The sequence below is a fragment of the Macrobrachium nipponense genome, chromosome 37, assembly GCF_015104395.2.
Source record: "Macrobrachium nipponense isolate FS-2020 chromosome 37, ASM1510439v2, whole genome shotgun sequence".
In the NCBI taxonomy this organism is placed as follows: Eukaryota; Metazoa; Arthropoda; class Malacostraca; order Decapoda; family Palaemonidae; genus Macrobrachium; species Macrobrachium nipponense.
In genome coordinates, this window is record NC_061097.1 from 37227959 (window position 1) to 37246046 (window position 18088).

Sequence of the window (18088 nt, forward strand, 5' to 3'; positions counted from 1 at the left end):
TCTGGGCCTACTGCGGTCACCCAGGGAGTGGTGACCACGCTCCAGGTGACGACGTCCCTCCTCACCTGGTGTAATCACCTCACGTGGTAACAGTCTTGCCTACAGCCGCTGTGAAGTGCCGTTCGCCGTACCGAGAGGGGGGCGTGCTGCCGCCGCTCGTGGTTGCCGCGCTGCAGCGACCACACTTCCGCTGCCCTAGAGCTCGCCCCTGGACCTGCCGCCGGTACCAGGATGTTGCTGGCTGCTGCTCCACTTCCTGTGTTCCCGGTGCTGCCTGCCGTACCTGCCGATTCTGGGCTGACTGTCCATGCAGTTGCTGCGCTGGCTGAGCCGTTGCTGCGCTGGCGGTCCTACCGATGCTGTGCTGGCTGTGCCTGCTGTTCCTGAGATGCCCATACCTGCTGATGTCGTCCCTGTTCGTGGTGGTACTACCCCAGACTTTGGTCTGTCTGTACAGGTGCGTCCGGGCCCTGTAGCTTCGGCTACAGCAGCCCCGGCTCCGCCCTGGATAGCAGATCTTACGTCTGTCCTGAGGAAGCTGACGAAGAAGAGGAGGAAGGGGTGTCGTCGTCGTCGTCTTCATCTTCTTCATCGTCGTCGGCTGCCGCCTCTTCCCCTTCGACTTCTAAGGCTTCACAGCCGAGGAAGAAGAAGGTTGCCTCCTCCCTCCTAAGAAGTCTCCCTCGGGAGCTTCTCGGGACCCGTCTCACCTAGGTGGGACGGGAGGGTTCCTTCCGCTGGTCCTCCTGCTCCTTCGGGAGCGGGGCCCGTCTCTTCTTCCGCAAGGAAGAAGACTACGGGGACCAGAGGGGTACCGGCTAACACCGGTACTTCCTCGCCTGGTGTCAGTGGTTCTGCCACTGCATCAGGGTCCGTCTCGGCCTCTCGTTCGCGGGAGGTACCGAGTGTACGGTCGCCTACCAGCGACCGTGCAGCCAAGAACCAGACCTCTGAGTCCGCTCAGCGTCAGGTTCACGGCACGGGGCGGAAGACTGGTGACAGCCGCTCACGCGACTCTCACCAGACCAGCTATCACTCTCGCGGCGAACAGCTGGCTACCCGGGGACGTGACGGTCCACGACCGGCCACGGGCTGAGGCTGGGAAGAGGTCCTCCCGTTCGCCGGTGCCAGCCACGGCTGGAACCAGCGACGTGACGTGCCGTGAGGACAAGCACCGGTCTCACTGTGACAGTGGAGCCTGCAGGTCGCCTGACCGTCGCTCTCACAGAGAGCGATCGGGTATGGCAACCAGCACCAGCTCTTCTGACACTCGAGATCGGGGCCGCTGTGCTCAGTCCAGCCGTTCTCCACAGCGAGACGGTTCGACCAGGCCTGCAGCTCGATCGCCACCACGGGTTGACGATCGCCTGCAGCCCTCCAAGCTGCTGGTTCTGCCAGCGAGCAACGAGGGAGCGTCAGGTCTGCCTCTCCCGTACCTTCAACCTCCTCGGGTTACACCGGGAGGAGCGAGGTATTGAGGAGTGATCGTGAGGGGTGCGCCCCTCACGATCCCACCACGACGCCCTACGTGCCAGGCACGGTTCTTGGACCGGCCAGGACGTATGCGCAAGTGGATGGGGAAGACCGAGAGGGCTGTCGCTGTTCCCCCTTCTTAGGAGGAAGGTTCTCGGAATATGCTCTTGTTTGAAGGGCTTAACGGTCCCACTCTGCAAGATGCTGTGACTTCCGAGATCCAGAGGAACTTTGCCGAGGTTATGGCGCTGATTCGTCAGCACAACGACCTCGGGGAAGGATCGCCGCTCCCACCAGCAGAGCCACGTCTCGGCTCGAGTCGTTTTGGGGCTCGAGAGGGAACCCAAATCGACGGTGGGTCTGCCGCGATCGGAGCTTGACGACTGTGTTGAACCAGGTAGTCTCTCGTCTCCGGACAAGAAGGCTCCCTCAGTTCTGGCCGGTAGAACAAGCTACTTCACCTCCTCTACGGCGACAGAGGCGTTTCTACGTGTCTTCGGACACCGTATTTGAATACCCCTTCGGTCCTCCTGAGAGGTTTCGACCTCGACGAGGACTGGAATGAGTCGGAGGACGGTATCGGCTCTCTCCTGTCAGGTGTCGATCAGCCCCACCCAGACGACGTTCACAGTGGCGGCAGATCCTTACCTACAGTATGAGTTCGTAACCCTCCTCGGGGAAAACGTTTTCTCCTGACGATACGTTTTCCCAGGCTCTGAGAGGCCATCGCCGTAAGGCGATGGCTGCTCCTTTTCTTCTCCAACTGCTAGTTCCGCTGGGAAGGCGAGCCAGTATCCATTCCTCCCCCATTCCCTCTCTCCTTACGGCTACGAGGGAAAGGGGAGGGATCCTACAGAGATTTCTCTGTAAGATCCCACGTTAGGGTCTGCGCTACCGGGGACCTTCGGGTCCTACCTGACGTAAGCCCCGGTCGTTGAGGAGGGATCCTGCCCCTTTCTCGATTTCTACGGGAATCGAGAGGACCACCAGCCGATATCGTTTGACGAATTCGGTGGGGGTTTCGCAGAGTGCTTAGAATTCTACGGAATTTCTAGCGCACTCAGAGTGTTCGAGTTTTTTACGATCTCCAAACACTTAGGCGAGACCACGGTCCAAAGTGAGCGAGAATCCCCGATAATTGTTACGATAATCGGGAACCTCGCTTATGCTCGAATTCCTGTAATTTCTAGCATTTGGAAGAAGACTGCTGCTGAAAGAAGAGTATCTCACAGTAGGCGATTAACCTGGAATAGAGAAGAACGGACGGGAACTTCCAGTTTGGCTTGAACTATCATCTTCGGTATTCTGTTCACCATTGAAGCTTTCCTTTGGGAAAGACTTCTCCTTCACTCTCTTGACTAGAGAACGAAGGCGGTCGATCTCCAATCCTTATTCTCATTCCTCGAGGGGAAAAGAATTTAGGATGGAGGTCGTTGTACAGAACCTACAAATATACTTCGTATATTACCCTCGCGACATGATTCTTGTAACAGTTGAATTGTCCGGGGGGTAGGCGCATACCGTAGTTAACTCTACGGTTTGTGACCGAGACGAATTGTATCTTAATTGAACTGCAACTCGGGGTTGCCTGCAACCTCCCAGCAGTTATCAGTTTCGATTTTAGATACTTGGTATTGTCATGACAACACCAAATCAGCTTTTGTATTTACCGAAATCCGTTTCGTTTAAATATAATTGCTCGAGCGTATTCTTTATGCTCGATGGTTCTAGCCGAACGCATTCCTTCGTGGAATAATGGATTAACTGGCAACTCAGGATGACGAGTCACCGAGAGCTACTGCGTATTGAACTGCCTGATAGCGGCTCAGTATCAGCTAGGTCTCGGAGATGCACGGTCGGTTACGTCTCTCTCTCCCCTGGTTTGATTGACTACCGAACCGTATCTCTGCCCAACAATCACGGACCTAGGTCTCTGATTAACGGGGATTCTCGCAATAATGAAGGACCATCTACTGCTGTGACGCTCGATTTCATCGCCTTCGACATTGCGAGAATTCTCAACAGAGATATCTCTTGGACTCTTTCATCTTTCTGTTTACCGCACGGTAACAGAAGTCTGTACTAGTCAACCGCTGCATCGCACCGCGATAATGCGAATGATTTTTGCAGACATCTGAGTTTGTCTTCAAAATATCTCGTATTCGTAGGTGTGCAATTATTCATTGCTCGCCCTGAATTAACAGATATGTCAGAAGACATCGCCTACTCTCCGACCTGACAGCTCTACTTCCAAATGTTCAGCCCATGAGAAGCAGTTCTTCAGGCAGTATTTCCCTGTCTTCATTACTGAAAAGCGCTCCGCTTTTATTGCAACTACGATCCTCACCGGACAGCAATGAATAGCGGTTAGCGTTCTCAGTCTTTGTAGCACAGGTTCAGAATCTTGAGAATCCTTCTCTCGGTTCAGCTGCGAAGACGTTGGTTGCATTTTCTGTACACCTTCGTCTTCAACGACACATAGTGTTGTTTCTCCTTAGCCGAGAATCAACTATACTATGAGATATCTTGCCATCAAGGACCTCGGTCTCTAGAAGGCAATTGACTTTCGCCTGTTGGGCACATGCCTTAAGAGAGTCATCACCTTGCCTTCTGGCATCGGTGACGAACAATTTATTTGTTTAGTCTCTTGGCAGAACCCTTTTAAGGCGAAGGTCACGTGACTTGCTCGGGTGCTTGGACAACTTGCCTCCTACCGAACGCAGTCAGTCGGCAGCTGTCAGAGCGCCCAAGTCTGTTACGAACTTCGCTGTGGACTTAGTTCGGTTGTTCCATAACAATCTTTTCTTCGTCCTAACGGCTTGTCACAGTACCCATACCATCGACACCCACCATTGAGTGTCGGTGTCCTATCCACTACCGAGAAGAACAACTTCGCTGCAGACGGATAGACCAGTATGGGTACAGGACATCACCGAAGTCGAGAAGAGGGTTAGGTCATACGACCATTCCCTTCTTTTCCTCTGAGGTAATTGCATGACTTTTCCTGCGAAGCCAAGCATCCAGGGGATGGGGATTCGTGACGCTCGATTTTGTACCGAATTCGTAGCGAAGACTCTGAACCCTTCGGTTCCTGACGATCGGTTAGAGTCCTTCACAATCCCCTCCCTAATGGACTTCACCGCCTTCGATGCGAAGGAGATGCTGCTTTGTCCTGTGAAAGCGCGACCGCGCTTTCTGAAGAAACTCGACATCCCAGGATGAGTGTTGAAGACTCTTCGTCAGCACCAAGATGACCTAGAAGTACACTCACTCGAGTTACACAAGAACTTCTCCATGGCGCAGGTACTGAAGGCAGGGGTCTGGTACAACCAGACCACCGGCACCTCCTTCTACCTTTGGATATTGCCCACAGGTCCTTGGATCGTTTTCCTTAGGACCCGTGGTGGCTGCTCAACACGTTGTCTAGCTAACCAGACCCTAGCAGGCTGAACAGCATCGAGTCCTGGTGTGACTGTAAGAATAGATAAGTGAATGAGAGAGTGACTGGCTTCTCTTCCTATTTTTTTCTCCCCCTCTACCTGTGGGTAGAGGGATACGGTCATCACCTTGCTGGATAAGGACGAGATGCCGGTGAGCTACTCGACAGAGCCCCATCCTATCCCTTTCACTAGGGATGGGAGCGAATATCCACCACTTCCTCCTACAAGGGGGGGGAAGTGGATGCCAACAAGAGACAAACCATAACTTTATGTTGCCTCTTGCAAATAGGAACTTGTTCTTGTTTGCTGGTACGAAGAGATACGCTTGCCTCTCTCTTAGTACTTGGTCCAGAGGTCTGACCATTGATCCTGCGGTGCACACCCCGATCAATCGGACAGAGGCTTGGATCCCTCCCTCGCTCTTACGACCAGGGAGGCATTCCAAGGTTGGGCGAACACCAGTCTGTTCACAAAAGACTCAGATTCCTCCCACCAAGAAGTGAGTCTTCCTATTGTAAAAGGACCGAAGGTTTGTATGCCGTGTCGGAACAAATGACAATTTGTCCAAAATTGCATTTTTCCTAACTATACAAACCTGAGGTCCTTTTACACATAGCCCCACCTCATGCCACCCCTCACTCTGCAGTTTTTGCTTGGGCCAAAAGCAAAAGTGATTTGTTTACCTACCAGTCGCGCGCGCGCGCCTGTCGGACAAGCAGTTAACTACCGAACCCCTTGTTCGAAAGCTTACGACCTATCCAGCTGCCGCTAGTACCTTCCTATTGTAAAAGGACCTCAGGTTTGTATAGTTAGGAAAAATGCAATTTTGGACAAATTGTCATTTCATGATGGTCCACAAAGAAATATTGCATTACCATTTAGAGATTTTTTCCCTTACATACAAAAAAAAAAGCCTGAGAGAAATGGCAAAATATATGGGAAAATTTTGTAGAAAGCAATCAAAAGATGTTGGAAATTACGAGATCAGCAATTCCTTTTAATTACAGCAAAATGTCAAGGAGATAGGAAACGGCCCTTTGCCGGTTAAGAATTGGTCACACACACCTAGCACATGGTTATTTAATGGCTGGACATCTCCAGCCATTCTGTGATGACTGCCTAGTTCCTCTGACTGTGCGACACTTGCTGGTCGAGTGTCCCAGTCTTCAGGACATAAGAGAGCGTTTTCCTTTCAGAGTGCCGTAATGAGGAAGGAGAATATACCTTCTCTCCAGGGTAATTGGAAGGAATATTATTAGTCAGGCGAGTGGTATTTTTAGGTTTGTGGAGGAAGCAGGCTTCCTACAAAAGTTATAACTTTTTATAGTAAAGTATAAATGATATCATACTTGAAACTTAAGTGTACATAAGAAGAAAATGTTTATTATTTTTTTACTTATTTATTATTTATTTATTTTAATTACATAACGGTAAATTTCTGGCGTCGATGACCTAAGTTGTTGGGACGCCATGGTACATTTTTGCATCAATCAATCAATCAATCAATCATCGTGCATTTCAATTAAGGATTTAATTTCTTCCCAGATCACCTATTTGGAAAGGAGGCTGCAAGTCCCATGGTCCGAGGGCATACACAACACATTTCTACATGTTGCCCTTTAATGTACGATTGAAAGGCCTCATCTCAACGTTATCAGCAAAGTTTGCTCAGGTTAGTGAAAGTGAAAATCAGTCCTTGATACTCAGTTTGAGATGTTACTTCAAGAAACAGAGTGCAGCAGTAGCTTGGAGTGATTTTTATTTGACGGTAATATGTAACAGTGGCCATGTTTACGTTGGTAGTAGTAGTTAACAGACTTCAATTATGTTGCTAGGAAGCTATACCTGCTCTCATGGGACAATTAACTCCCTTGTTATTTAGGAGCTGAGTGGATGATCTTACTAGCATTGAAAGTTATGTGGTTTATAGATAATGTTGAAAGTGAGATCATTTTATCGTGTCATGTTTTTCTTTCAGGATGACATAAAAATTATAGAAGATTTAGAAATGCCTTCTGATGAAGCTCCTTACATCGAAGGGTTGTGTGAAGAACGGTGCTGGGGGCCTTCTGTTTTATTTGTAGATGAGTAAGTTAACACTTGATTCAGTTTTATCCAAAACAACTGTTGATTCAAATGTATATTTAATTTTGATGTATTGTGGGGAACCATAAATCTTGAAAAGTGGATCTGTACTTTTGTGAAACTAATTTATGTTAAAATGCTTATTGTAAGTATTGAGGGAGGTAATATTACTTCTACAACAAGTTCTACTTATACTTGTGGAATATGTCTTATCTTTGTAGGTCTTGATATGGTATTGCATCCTCATTAGTTGAATTGTTCTTTAGTTTGTGTAATTTCTTAAAAGCTAATGTTTTCTCAAATGCTCACTTCTGCATTTCTAGGGTCATTTCCGAAGGATCTGTTCGCACCCTATTACATCATCTTTGTCATTACACATCCATTAATCATATACATAGCTTTATCTGTGTAGTACACATCCAGGTACAGGAAACAAAGCTTTCAAATAAAGATCCCAGTGCACATGCCCAGCCAAATCCAGTACTTTCTATCCAGAATTTCTTAGTATTACTAATATATTTTAAGTTTATTTTCATTCCATTTCTATTTTGTGATACATTACTATTATTTGCAAATTTTTTTCATTTTGTACATTATTATATTTGCAAATTTTTTCATTTTGTACATTATTATTATTTGCAATTTTTTTCATTTTGTACATTATTATTATTTGCAAATTTTTTCATTTTGTACATTATTATTATTTGCAAATTTTTTCAGTTTGTTACCTTTTAGCTTCACTCGGTGTGTTTCTGTTTTGTTAACTTGAATAGCCTACTACATATTCTGTTTATGGTTTCTTTATTGGGCAGTTTCATCAGTTATATAATTTTAGCTTTGAAATAGCTTTTGGAGTTTTCCAATTCCTTTTTTTCAATTTTGTTTTTGTTGGTCACATAATTTTAGTTTGAGATTTTGCTTGGTGAATGTATAGACAGGGAACTTTATTTTCTACTCAGTCCTTGCTCTTATTGGGGATCATTGTTCACACAGTAATGTTTGCTTAGTAATATTTACTTCTTGTTTATCCTTGCCACATTAGCGGCTATCTTAAGTTTTCAATTCTCATATGATTACAGGATTTTCTTCTTGTAGTGTGTTATATTGAGCAAAGTGTATTTTTTTGTGTTTATCAATTTTTGTGTAATTATGACTTGGTGTATTTATGTTTATTAGGATGATAAGTTCTGCAGCAGAAGGACCACCATTTGCAGGCCTTTAGTGTAGGGCCTAACCTCTTATGTGAGGCTTCCAAGTGTTGGTCACTTTACCAGTGGCTTAGGTTTGGGCAACAGCATATGTACCTGTAAATTATATTGTACTTCCTCTGTTGACAATTCATTAATTCAACTTGTCATGCCACAAATGTAAGTGACAGGTCACGTACCTTTGATGACGCCTCTTTCTTCAGCAAGTGTTAGGACTTCGTGCCACTGCAGTAGAAGTTCACCAATAGATTCAGCAGCTTGAGAAGTAGATGCTATGCTCCATCTATGGGATGGCATGAACACTCATATGGTTAATTTTCATTGCTCCCTTTTAGCCTCAGCAGGACTCATCTCAGCTTGGAACTCTGTGAAATTTCCAAGGTCTCTTATCACTTACAGGTGTCTCCTGAAGCAGCCCCATTTCTGTAGGTTTCATTTTCACAATTGCATGCACTTTGGTTATCAAACAGCTCCAGAGAGAGGCTTTTTAGAGGTTGTGCAGAAGCTATTGCCACCTCCTATAGGTCCTTAGCCACAAGTCTCTCCTAGGTAAAGTTGGCTAGATTCTTGGCTGTAAGCACTGAATGGGGTTCTCGTCCCTATTTTAGTCCAAGTGAACTGTTAAAAAGCTCTCTTGGCTATCAAGAATTATTGCTTATCTTGTCTTTGTTCTTCATTTGCATGGCTTTGCAATAGGAAATGACAGGAGCATTTTTGATCAGTTCATTTAGTGTCACTGAAACCTCCAAGTTGGGACTTAATCTTGGTGCTGCAATTTGGTTTAACCCTCAAGGCTATGTTTTTTATTGCTTTTGGCCCCTTCAGATAAGTTAGCAAGCTCCATGCCCTTTTAGAGAGTTTCCAACTGTTGGTTTCTCGTTTACCCTTGAGTTCATAGCCAAGACTGCCTTTTAGTAGGAATGGTTCACTTCTTGTTCGCTTTGTTATTCCTTCCTTGCCTTCCTCCACTTAAGAGGATAGTCTTCTTTATCAAGTGAAAGCTCTTAGATCCAATTTCAAAAATATGAGGTCTTTTCCTCCAACTCCTTCCTGCCTGTCTGCATTCATAATTGGCCATTGTCTGAAACACCTAATGGTAGCTACAAGGTACTATTTCTTGTTCTAATTTTATTGATATGCTCAGGATTTGGGCTCATGTTTGTGCCCTTTCTTTTTCACTGGTCTTTAAGAATAATTTGAAGTTCTTTACCAGTCTTAGGGAAGGCACCAGTCATTGTCAAGAATATCTTTGCCAGGTTTTTATCACTGGGATGAATGGTGATGGGTCTTTACTTTCAGTGGGGAGATCATCGAATATGTTCAGCATGACTAATCCTTAATTTATCTGGTATAGTGAAGGTGTGTATATCCTGGAGCACGTTGTATTATGCATTTTGTACTTGGTAAGTGTCATCCTTTGGTTTCATCATCCATTGCAGACCCGTTACTTATGAGAAGTGCCTCGCTACTTATGAAAAACCTCCTTTTCTAGCAAGTTTCTTTTAATAAATCAGCACATTTTCTTGGGAATGGACATCTGAGAGCTACATTCTCCCTTTTCTTAACATGATCGATTTTGTCCTCCCTCCTGAATGGTGATTCAGACTATTTTATGATTTATGGTTGTATAATAAACTGATTTTTTTTCTCAATAAAGCCATGTTAATGCAATCCATTAATCATAATTTTTCGTGCCTTCCTCCCATTCGCTGTTATTTGTTTGATACAGATTAAGGAAAGCTATGTCACTGAACATATGGGGAGTTTAGTAGGCATATTGAGGTTTTTCCTTTAATTTTTTTTCCTGCGTGTAAATACACTCTTCACAGCTGAAGTCTGATTTTTTTTGTAAAAACAATTTCCATCAGAAGAATATCATTTCTCTGTTAGCTCCAAACCCATATTATGATCCATAGGAACATACTCCAAATGGATAACATTAAACTCCCTTTCTGTCCTCCTTTTTTTTTGTTTTTTTTGTTTATGTAGGCTTAGGACTGGCCTCTTTTGAGTTTTCTTTCATCACATGAATGACATGAAATTATTTTACCCTTCACAAATTATCTTAGTTCATTTACAGCAATCTTCCAAAGTATGCTTTATGGGTGTCTATCATGTGAAATGCTATTCATGTAGACATAGCATTTGTGAGTTGGGTGGGCAAACTTCGGTCTGTTGCAGAGCTTCCATTTTAATTTATTTCATATTTCCACCTTCAGAATTGTGTAAGAGAATTAGGAAACTGAACCCATAAGATTCATTAGTATTTTGGCTTGAAAATATTAATGCATTTTGGAAAGATCTTTTTAGTGACCTGGCCAAGTTGCATATGGTAAAGTGATACTTCATTGGACAGCTTAATCTTTAGATTTGTGTGACCCCTCCATCTTTGTATCAAGTACTGTTCTCCTGTATGGAAAAGCTCTTTGTAAACCATTTTCTTTAAAAATTGTAGTTATCCTTTTGGCCATTGCTTTTGAGTAGTGTTAATTGCGTGTGCTTTCCACGTTTGGGCTTGAAAACACATCAGTTGTGCACACCCTCATTTGACCAGCCTTCTGGGCTCTTCAATTTTATAATGAGTTCTTTGTTTTCTTAATCATCTGACTCCATTGTTTTAGGTGATGTTAGTCTTCATCTTACACATGAAGTCTTGTTGACACCTATCACTTTGCAATCTTGGAGCTGGATTTGGATAGCCTTGCCTGTATGATCACAGCACCACATAACAAAGACAATATCAACTCAGGTTCCCATTAAATAAACTTTGTCAGTAAACACCTTAATGATTACAATGTGTGTAGTACATACTGTACTCTGCAGATGATGAGACACCAGTACAGTGTCTGCTTCTGACAGACTTTTAGTTTAAACTTTAGTGGACCTGGACTGCCCTCCAGTGTACCAACTTTCAGTGTGCAATACCATCGTTCAGCCAATAAATTTTCACCATGCATTTTAATAACTTTGAAAGGGAAAAGTACCACAGTTGGTAAGAAAACATATGCTGATGTAGATATAGTAATTAGTTTATACTTGAACAATGGAAGTGGTTTATGGTTTATTCTGAACAGTAATATAATGAAGACTTGTTACATTTATATCTGAACTGATATGAACTTCCAGTGGAGGTGTGCATCAGATGTTTACGTTTATCAAGTACCTAAGTTATCAATTATAAGTCAAAGATTTTTGGGTATTCTGATAAGCCTCCAACTCGCCCTCAAAAAGTTTTGACCCATTATGTAACAATGGACTTGGAGCTGTCACCTTCCAGTGAATACTAAAAGAGATTATTCAGTAAAGAAAATTTCTAAGAAAGATGTTCTACAAATAATATTATACAACATAAACTTGCTTTAAAGAGATAGAGAGTATTAATGTCCTCTCTTAAAGGTGGTAGGAAAGTAACTGATAAGTCACGGGCTGCCCAGGGCATTCTGGGAACTACAATGCCCCCGTGACCAGGTACAGATGCTAATAGTCCCTGGATCACAAGTTTTATTTATTAATTCTACCGGTTGTCCAGTTAGTGCTAGTATATATGATAATGTTAAGACCAAAGGTTTGTTTCATATATGAACAAATTTCTATTTAAGAACTAATTTCATCATCACATTAACTGTTTCATGTGATGACAGAGCAACATTCTTAGAATTTGATGAGGTCTGTCCCAAGGCCTTGTATTTAAATGATAGGTGGAAGTTGTACTAAGCAGTTTGAACTGCCTGATGTGAAGAGACCAAAAGGAAGGCATAAAAATTAGCAGGCCTTAAGGAATGCTGGTGACTGAAGGGACACAGTAAGAAACTTTCAACACCATGCACAAGCACAGCTCTCTAGCAAGGCGAGCAGTCTGCGATACCCTGTAAAGGTTCCTTCTTGGGTAATGCACATAGTCTGATAATTCACCCACTTGTATAGGTGGTTGCTCCTCTTTTGTGGTTAGAGAAGCATTGACCACGATAGTATTGGTCTGCAAGACATCTCAGAATTTAACTTATTTAAATGTTTGGTAAACATATTGAAACATTATGGGTATTAATAGTTCATCTTTTGCACTGTTAACTTTTGGGAAATGGTTTATAATTATTTATGCAAGCCCATCAACATATTAAGTAGCTTGACCAGATTTCTGAATCAAAACTTAACTTTTGGAGGGCTGGCCCAAGAGATTTGTCTTTTAAAATTTAAACAAAAGTAATGGAAGAGTTGTCTTGCTTCTGAAAGAATAACTTTTTTTTCAGCTGGAACATTAACTTTAGAAAAACTTGCATATTAGTATATGCATAATTGAAATGTTGTCATAGTCCTGGGTTTTTATATAAAATTTATCTTAAATTTCAGCACTGACATCATGCCACGTAACATAACTCTTGCCACAGATCCCATTTGGCATTACAATCTAATGCCCATTTATGGTAAGTATATTGTTGTTGCTCTTTCAGTCTGTGTTGCTTTGTTTTGTATAGTAGGTAGTTGTAGTTTTTTTAATCCAAGGGAAGTTAATGGTAGTATGGTGCCATTGAAGGAACTACTCCTTTGGTAGTCCGCATTTAGTAGTATTTTTTGAAACTTCTGGTACACCTATTAATATTACTTTTATTGTACTCATTAACCTAGCCATTACTTTCATAAGACAAAATCAGAACTCTACTGCCCCCAATTCTGTTATTAATCATCACTAACGCAAAGTGTCAATAATTTTTTTATGACATAAAATGTGAATATTGCAATACACCCCCTGAACACCTGAACAAGCCCTGGTCACTTACCAGCCCGAACCATCATTTATTAAAAATTTACCAAATCTTTGGTTAAAATAAACGATCAGTGTTGCCAATCTCCTGGCAAACACCCTCGTTACCTAGTTACCAGCCCACCGCTGATAGCCCTGCCTCACGGGCCGGTCACACCTGCCCTCTCACGTCAATCACTTATCGTTCGCGGTGGAGTACAGATGTATCCACAGCGAACTCCTTTTTGGTCTTGCCCGGCCTTCATTTGCACCTTTGATTTGATTGATTTTGGTGACTTATTACGCATCCCTTTGGATTACTGTTGGAGTATGACATCTCTGTTACCGATTTTATGTCAAGATTAAGTGAGGATAGATCGAGCAATAGGGATACTGAAATTACTAATCGTTCTTTTCCAGCTCCCCTGCCTGTTCCAGAACCAGCCCTAACCGGTGCTGGGGGTTATGGGGATCCGCAAGCCCACAGGGCAGGATCCGCCGTCCCCCCTGGCGCAGAGCAGGCAGTGTTGGCAGCAGATTCCCCTTCCCTCGATGTGTAAGTTCTCAGGATGATAAAAACTTAGGTCAGATATAGACGAGTAGGGATAATAGGCTACATAGTGTTTAGTTTAGAAAGAGAAGTGCAGGCTTCTTCGGGTCGGTTTTCTATTAAAAGTAGTAGTTTATAGAGGTACAGTGTCCGTAGAGCATCTTTAGGCTCTTTCCTGCTTCGAGTTCCTTGCATCAGAAGCTTTTAGGCCATGGTTGGTCTTTCAGATATGCTCCTTCGTCTTTAAGGTTACTTTCCTCTACTTATACGATACGATAATTGTTAATATCAACTAATTCTCCGTTCAATGCATATTGACTTACGATATTCAGTATGGAGAGAAATCGAATAAAATTAACTACAGTTAGCCTAGTGTTCACGATGATATATCGTATGCATATTCAGTAGCCTAGCCTAAAGTATTCGCAGTACAACATATCGATAGTTTTTATATTGGCTAACGCTGTAGGCTCAAGGCATTCTGACTTCTGATAATTCAGTACAGGTGTAATTGAAAACGAACGAGAATCCGATCGGAGAATAATTAATATGAATGTAATCGAACAGAATGAAGATCGGATTCTGTCCGACTAAAGCATTATAATTGTATTATATGTATCATCATATTAGCGTAGTATAAACACTTAACTCGGCAGTCATTCACGCTGGAATCAGCGGATGACGAATACGGGTTTGCGTCGCCGTATCCATCTCATTCTCTCCTGATTGCCTAAAATGACTAACGTAACAACACACTCACTTATGCCAAGTTTGTACAAACGTCTTGAAGGAGACGTGTGTTCAACTATGTTGACATTTAACATAGTCAATGAGGTATCTATCTTGGGGCATATAATCAGATGGCAGATATAAGGATTTCGTATGTATGACGTCTTCATACGTTTAACCGACTATTGCCGTCAGTAATTACATTGCGCTTATGTCAATTTACAGTTACAAATTATTACCAGTCGTATTATCAAATTACAATGACAACTGAAATTAATATTAGGCCTAATAAAGTTAATTTAATTACCTTTAAATATTATTTTATTACTTTTCAATTAAATTACAATTACACTAGCTTGTCGTCCAACAGCACTATTGTAAGGAGGTGTGGCTTAGACAGACAAGGATGCCGGCTAGTCTGTGTTTTTTTTTTTTTTTTTTTTTTTTTTTTTTTTTTTTTTTTTTCTCCTTGGCTCCAGATTCAACCATATCACTTGGTCTCGGCTAATGTTTTTGTCCCTAGTTAGCATATTAATGAATATCTGGATACTTAACTTATGGAACGAAGTCATACTGTTCGTCTTACGATGTAATTTAAGTCCAAAATTTGACTGATACGTCTCATTGGAAGCTAGTTTTTTCCATCGGGTTAGATGGCGTTAAATTTAGGATTCCGTTCGTTTTTTCACTCGTTTTCATAGGTATTATGAACCTTACACTTTATATACTTTATTAATCCTTTGGAAAAAAAAAAAAAAAAAAAAAAAAAACCAGTAATGAGCTCTTTCATGCTATTAGTTTCTTTTACCACGGCTGCGTTTGAATTCATACAAAAGCTCGGGACTTCTGTCCAGGTTGCTGATGCACGTAATTTTGCCTATTAGCTTCAGCTGCATTTATAACATGAATACAGTAATTACCGTCGCACGCGGATGAATACAATAACGGATGTTGCTATCGGATTCGATTACTGTCATACGCTGTTCAATACATTAAAGTGATGTTGTTATAGGAGTCGATCGCATTAACAACAAGTTCTCGTTCGGTTGTTCATAGCTGTACGGAGTTATACGAGTATATTATCGTTAAGATAATAACCTTTTAACTTAGAAGAGGGTGCAATTTACGGAGGTGGAGATGTTAGACGATTGTAATTATTACGTCTCTCTCTCTCTCTCTCTCTCTCTCTCTCTCACTTTTCTGATTTCATATTCTCTCATCCTATTTTCCACGCTCTCCTAACACTGGACTCATTGTGCAACAGAGGTTTTTCTTCCTGTCACACCTTTTCAAACTTTGTCAATTTCCTTTCAGCGCTGACTGACCTCATAGGTCCCAATACTCGGCCTTTGGCCTAAATTCTATTTTTAAACCCAACAATCTTGCTGTCTGAGTTATATGTATAAGGTATTCATGATATGATATATCACGAGAGGATTTTAAGTATTAGGACAGATAGGAAAGAACATGTCTGGGTCTATCTGAGGGTATTCTTCCAAGTGCCAACCAGGCAGAGTACAGACAGGCAGGTACAACACTACAAGAGAGGACATCACTACGATCGACGACACCGTCGCAGACGCACCGATGGACATGGTTGTCTCCTCCGTACATGAGAGGCCTAAGGCCACATGGGAGGTCTTCAGTTTCCCTCCATACATGAGAGGCCGAGAGCCACATGGGAGGTCTTCAGTTTTTCCTCTACTCAGGTGAGGCACATAGCCAGCTGAGAGGAAACAGGTTTGTATCCCTCCCGCACTCAATGAGTTTTGACCTTAGGGTAGAGGTGCAGGGAGTTTTTCCCTCCACATATGGGAGGCCTAGAAGGCCACACATGGGAGATTAGTTTGGACGAGTGACAAATGAACTTGAGACTGACCCGCGTACTCGATTATATTGACTGACAATGGTACAGTGAAGGGCCGAGTAGATTTGATTCCCCACCTCCAAATTAATGTTGTTAATCGGGCTTGTTCAGGTGTTCAGGGGGTGTATTGCAATATGAAGTTTTTATTGTAAAACTAATATTGTAATACCTACCTGAACACCTGAATGATTCCCACCCTCCTCCCCTCTCATACAGAGTTATTGAGTTATGATTGACGTGAGAGGGCAGGTGTGACCGGCCCGTGAGGCAGGGCTATCAGCGGTGGGCTGGTAACTAGGTAACGAGGGTGTTTGCCAGGAGATTGGCAACACTGATCGTTTATTTTAACCAAAGATTTGGTAAATTTTTAATAAATGATGGTTCGGGCTGGTAAGTGACCAGGGCTTGTTCAGGTGTTCAGGTAGGTATTACAATATTAGTTTTACAATAAAAACTTCATTTCAAATTTCTCTGACTGTTTATTTTCTTAATTCTCTGAACAGTATTTCCTCTCCTTCCCAGGCCTGAATGTGATCAGTATGCTAAAACACGACACCCTTGTCTTGACTGTTGCTGCCGTCAAGAGACTGGAAGAAAGGTTACTGTATCATCTCAACAGACCAGACTTGCATCTTATAGATAACAAAAAGTTTCGTATGAATTAAAATAAATATAATATTTAGATATGTAAATATTGCGAAGTTATTGGTCATAATTTTATGCAATAAAATTCTTTTGAGCCCATTCTTATTTTTTTTATGAATAGTTTAAGTATGTGGATGAACAGCCTTATGGCATACAACATTGTGAAATAGTTTGTGATAAATCGACTCAACAGTGAGTGAAGCTTTTATGCAGGTAAGTAAATATTTTTTGTTTAATTCAGATAACATATTGCACGAATTAACTTATCTCAGACTTTTTCCAAATCACATTTACAGTACAGTGGTACCTCGAGATACGAAATTAATCCGTTCCAAGGCGGCCTTCGTATCATGAGTTTTTCGTATCTTGGAACACATTTTACATGTAAAATGGCTAATCCGTTCCAAGCACTCCAAAAACACCCCAGTAAATTATATTTCCAGGCCTAAAACACATGTTCTAGGGTTACGACGCCGATCCGATGGAAGAAATATGACTCCAAAAAGGCAAAATACTGTACATACTTGAGTAATATTCAACTGCATGTAATGTTCAACCCCATTTTTACTGCATATATTAGGACTTTAGCATATGTCCCTTAGCAATAAGCCTAGCCTATGTTAGCGGTTGCTACCGTAGCCTAGTCTATGATTCTGTCATCTAAACCTGAGAGCTAAAAGCTTAGAATATGCCAATAAAATTATAAATAATCAGTAAGTACTCATTTCAGATAATTATTAATTAATCATTAACTATAATACACAAACAAACAAAAAACAAACCTTCCAATAGATTGTTTACATTCAGCTCTTACCCGTCTTACAAGTATCGAACGAACGCCAAGCAATCATTTTTCCTAGCACACAGTAAGCCATAAATTGTCATTAGTATCTCTCTTCAACTAATGAAGCTACCAAACAGTATAATAACCATTCATTTCTATTCTTTATTCTATCTTTATACCTAATGGAGATACCGAGTTACTGACAGCTATAATGAAACATACGTAACGTAATAATAAAACAGAAGAAGAATTCTAAAAAATACGTATTTGTTGGCAGTCTGATTTATTTTATATTTTATGATATCTAATTCACATTTTTTTTTATTAAATGTATTGCATGTACTCATTTCAAATAATTATTAAGTAACCATTAACTATAATAAACAAACAAAAAAAAGCTTCCAAGTCTGTTTACATCCAGCACTTACGAGTATCAAATGATTGCCAAGCAATCACTTTTACACAGTAAGCCATAAATTTTCATTATCTCTCTTCAACTACTGAAACTACCAAACAGTATAATAACCATTCATTTCTATTCTTTATTCTATCTTTACCTAATGTTTTTT

At 42.0% G+C, this 18088-nt stretch overlaps 1 protein-coding gene across 1 annotated transcript in view; it reads left to right on the top strand.

Moving 5' to 3' along the window:
* LOC135209147 (large ribosomal subunit protein uL4m-like) overlaps window positions 1-16834 on the top strand; it is an 85058-nt gene extending 68224 nt beyond the window's left edge. The window contains exons 5-8 of the mRNA XM_064241803.1: window positions 6459-6585; window positions 6892-7001; window positions 12554-12627; window positions 16613-16834. Of these exons, the coding sequence (XP_064097873.1) occupies window positions 6459-6585; window positions 6892-7001; window positions 12554-12627; window positions 16613-16755 (454 nt within the window). The 3' untranslated portion in view covers window positions 16756-16834. The remainder of the gene's footprint in view (window positions 1-6458; window positions 6586-6891; window positions 7002-12553; window positions 12628-16612) is intronic.
* The last annotated feature ends 1254 nt before the right edge of the window (window positions 16835-18088 follow it).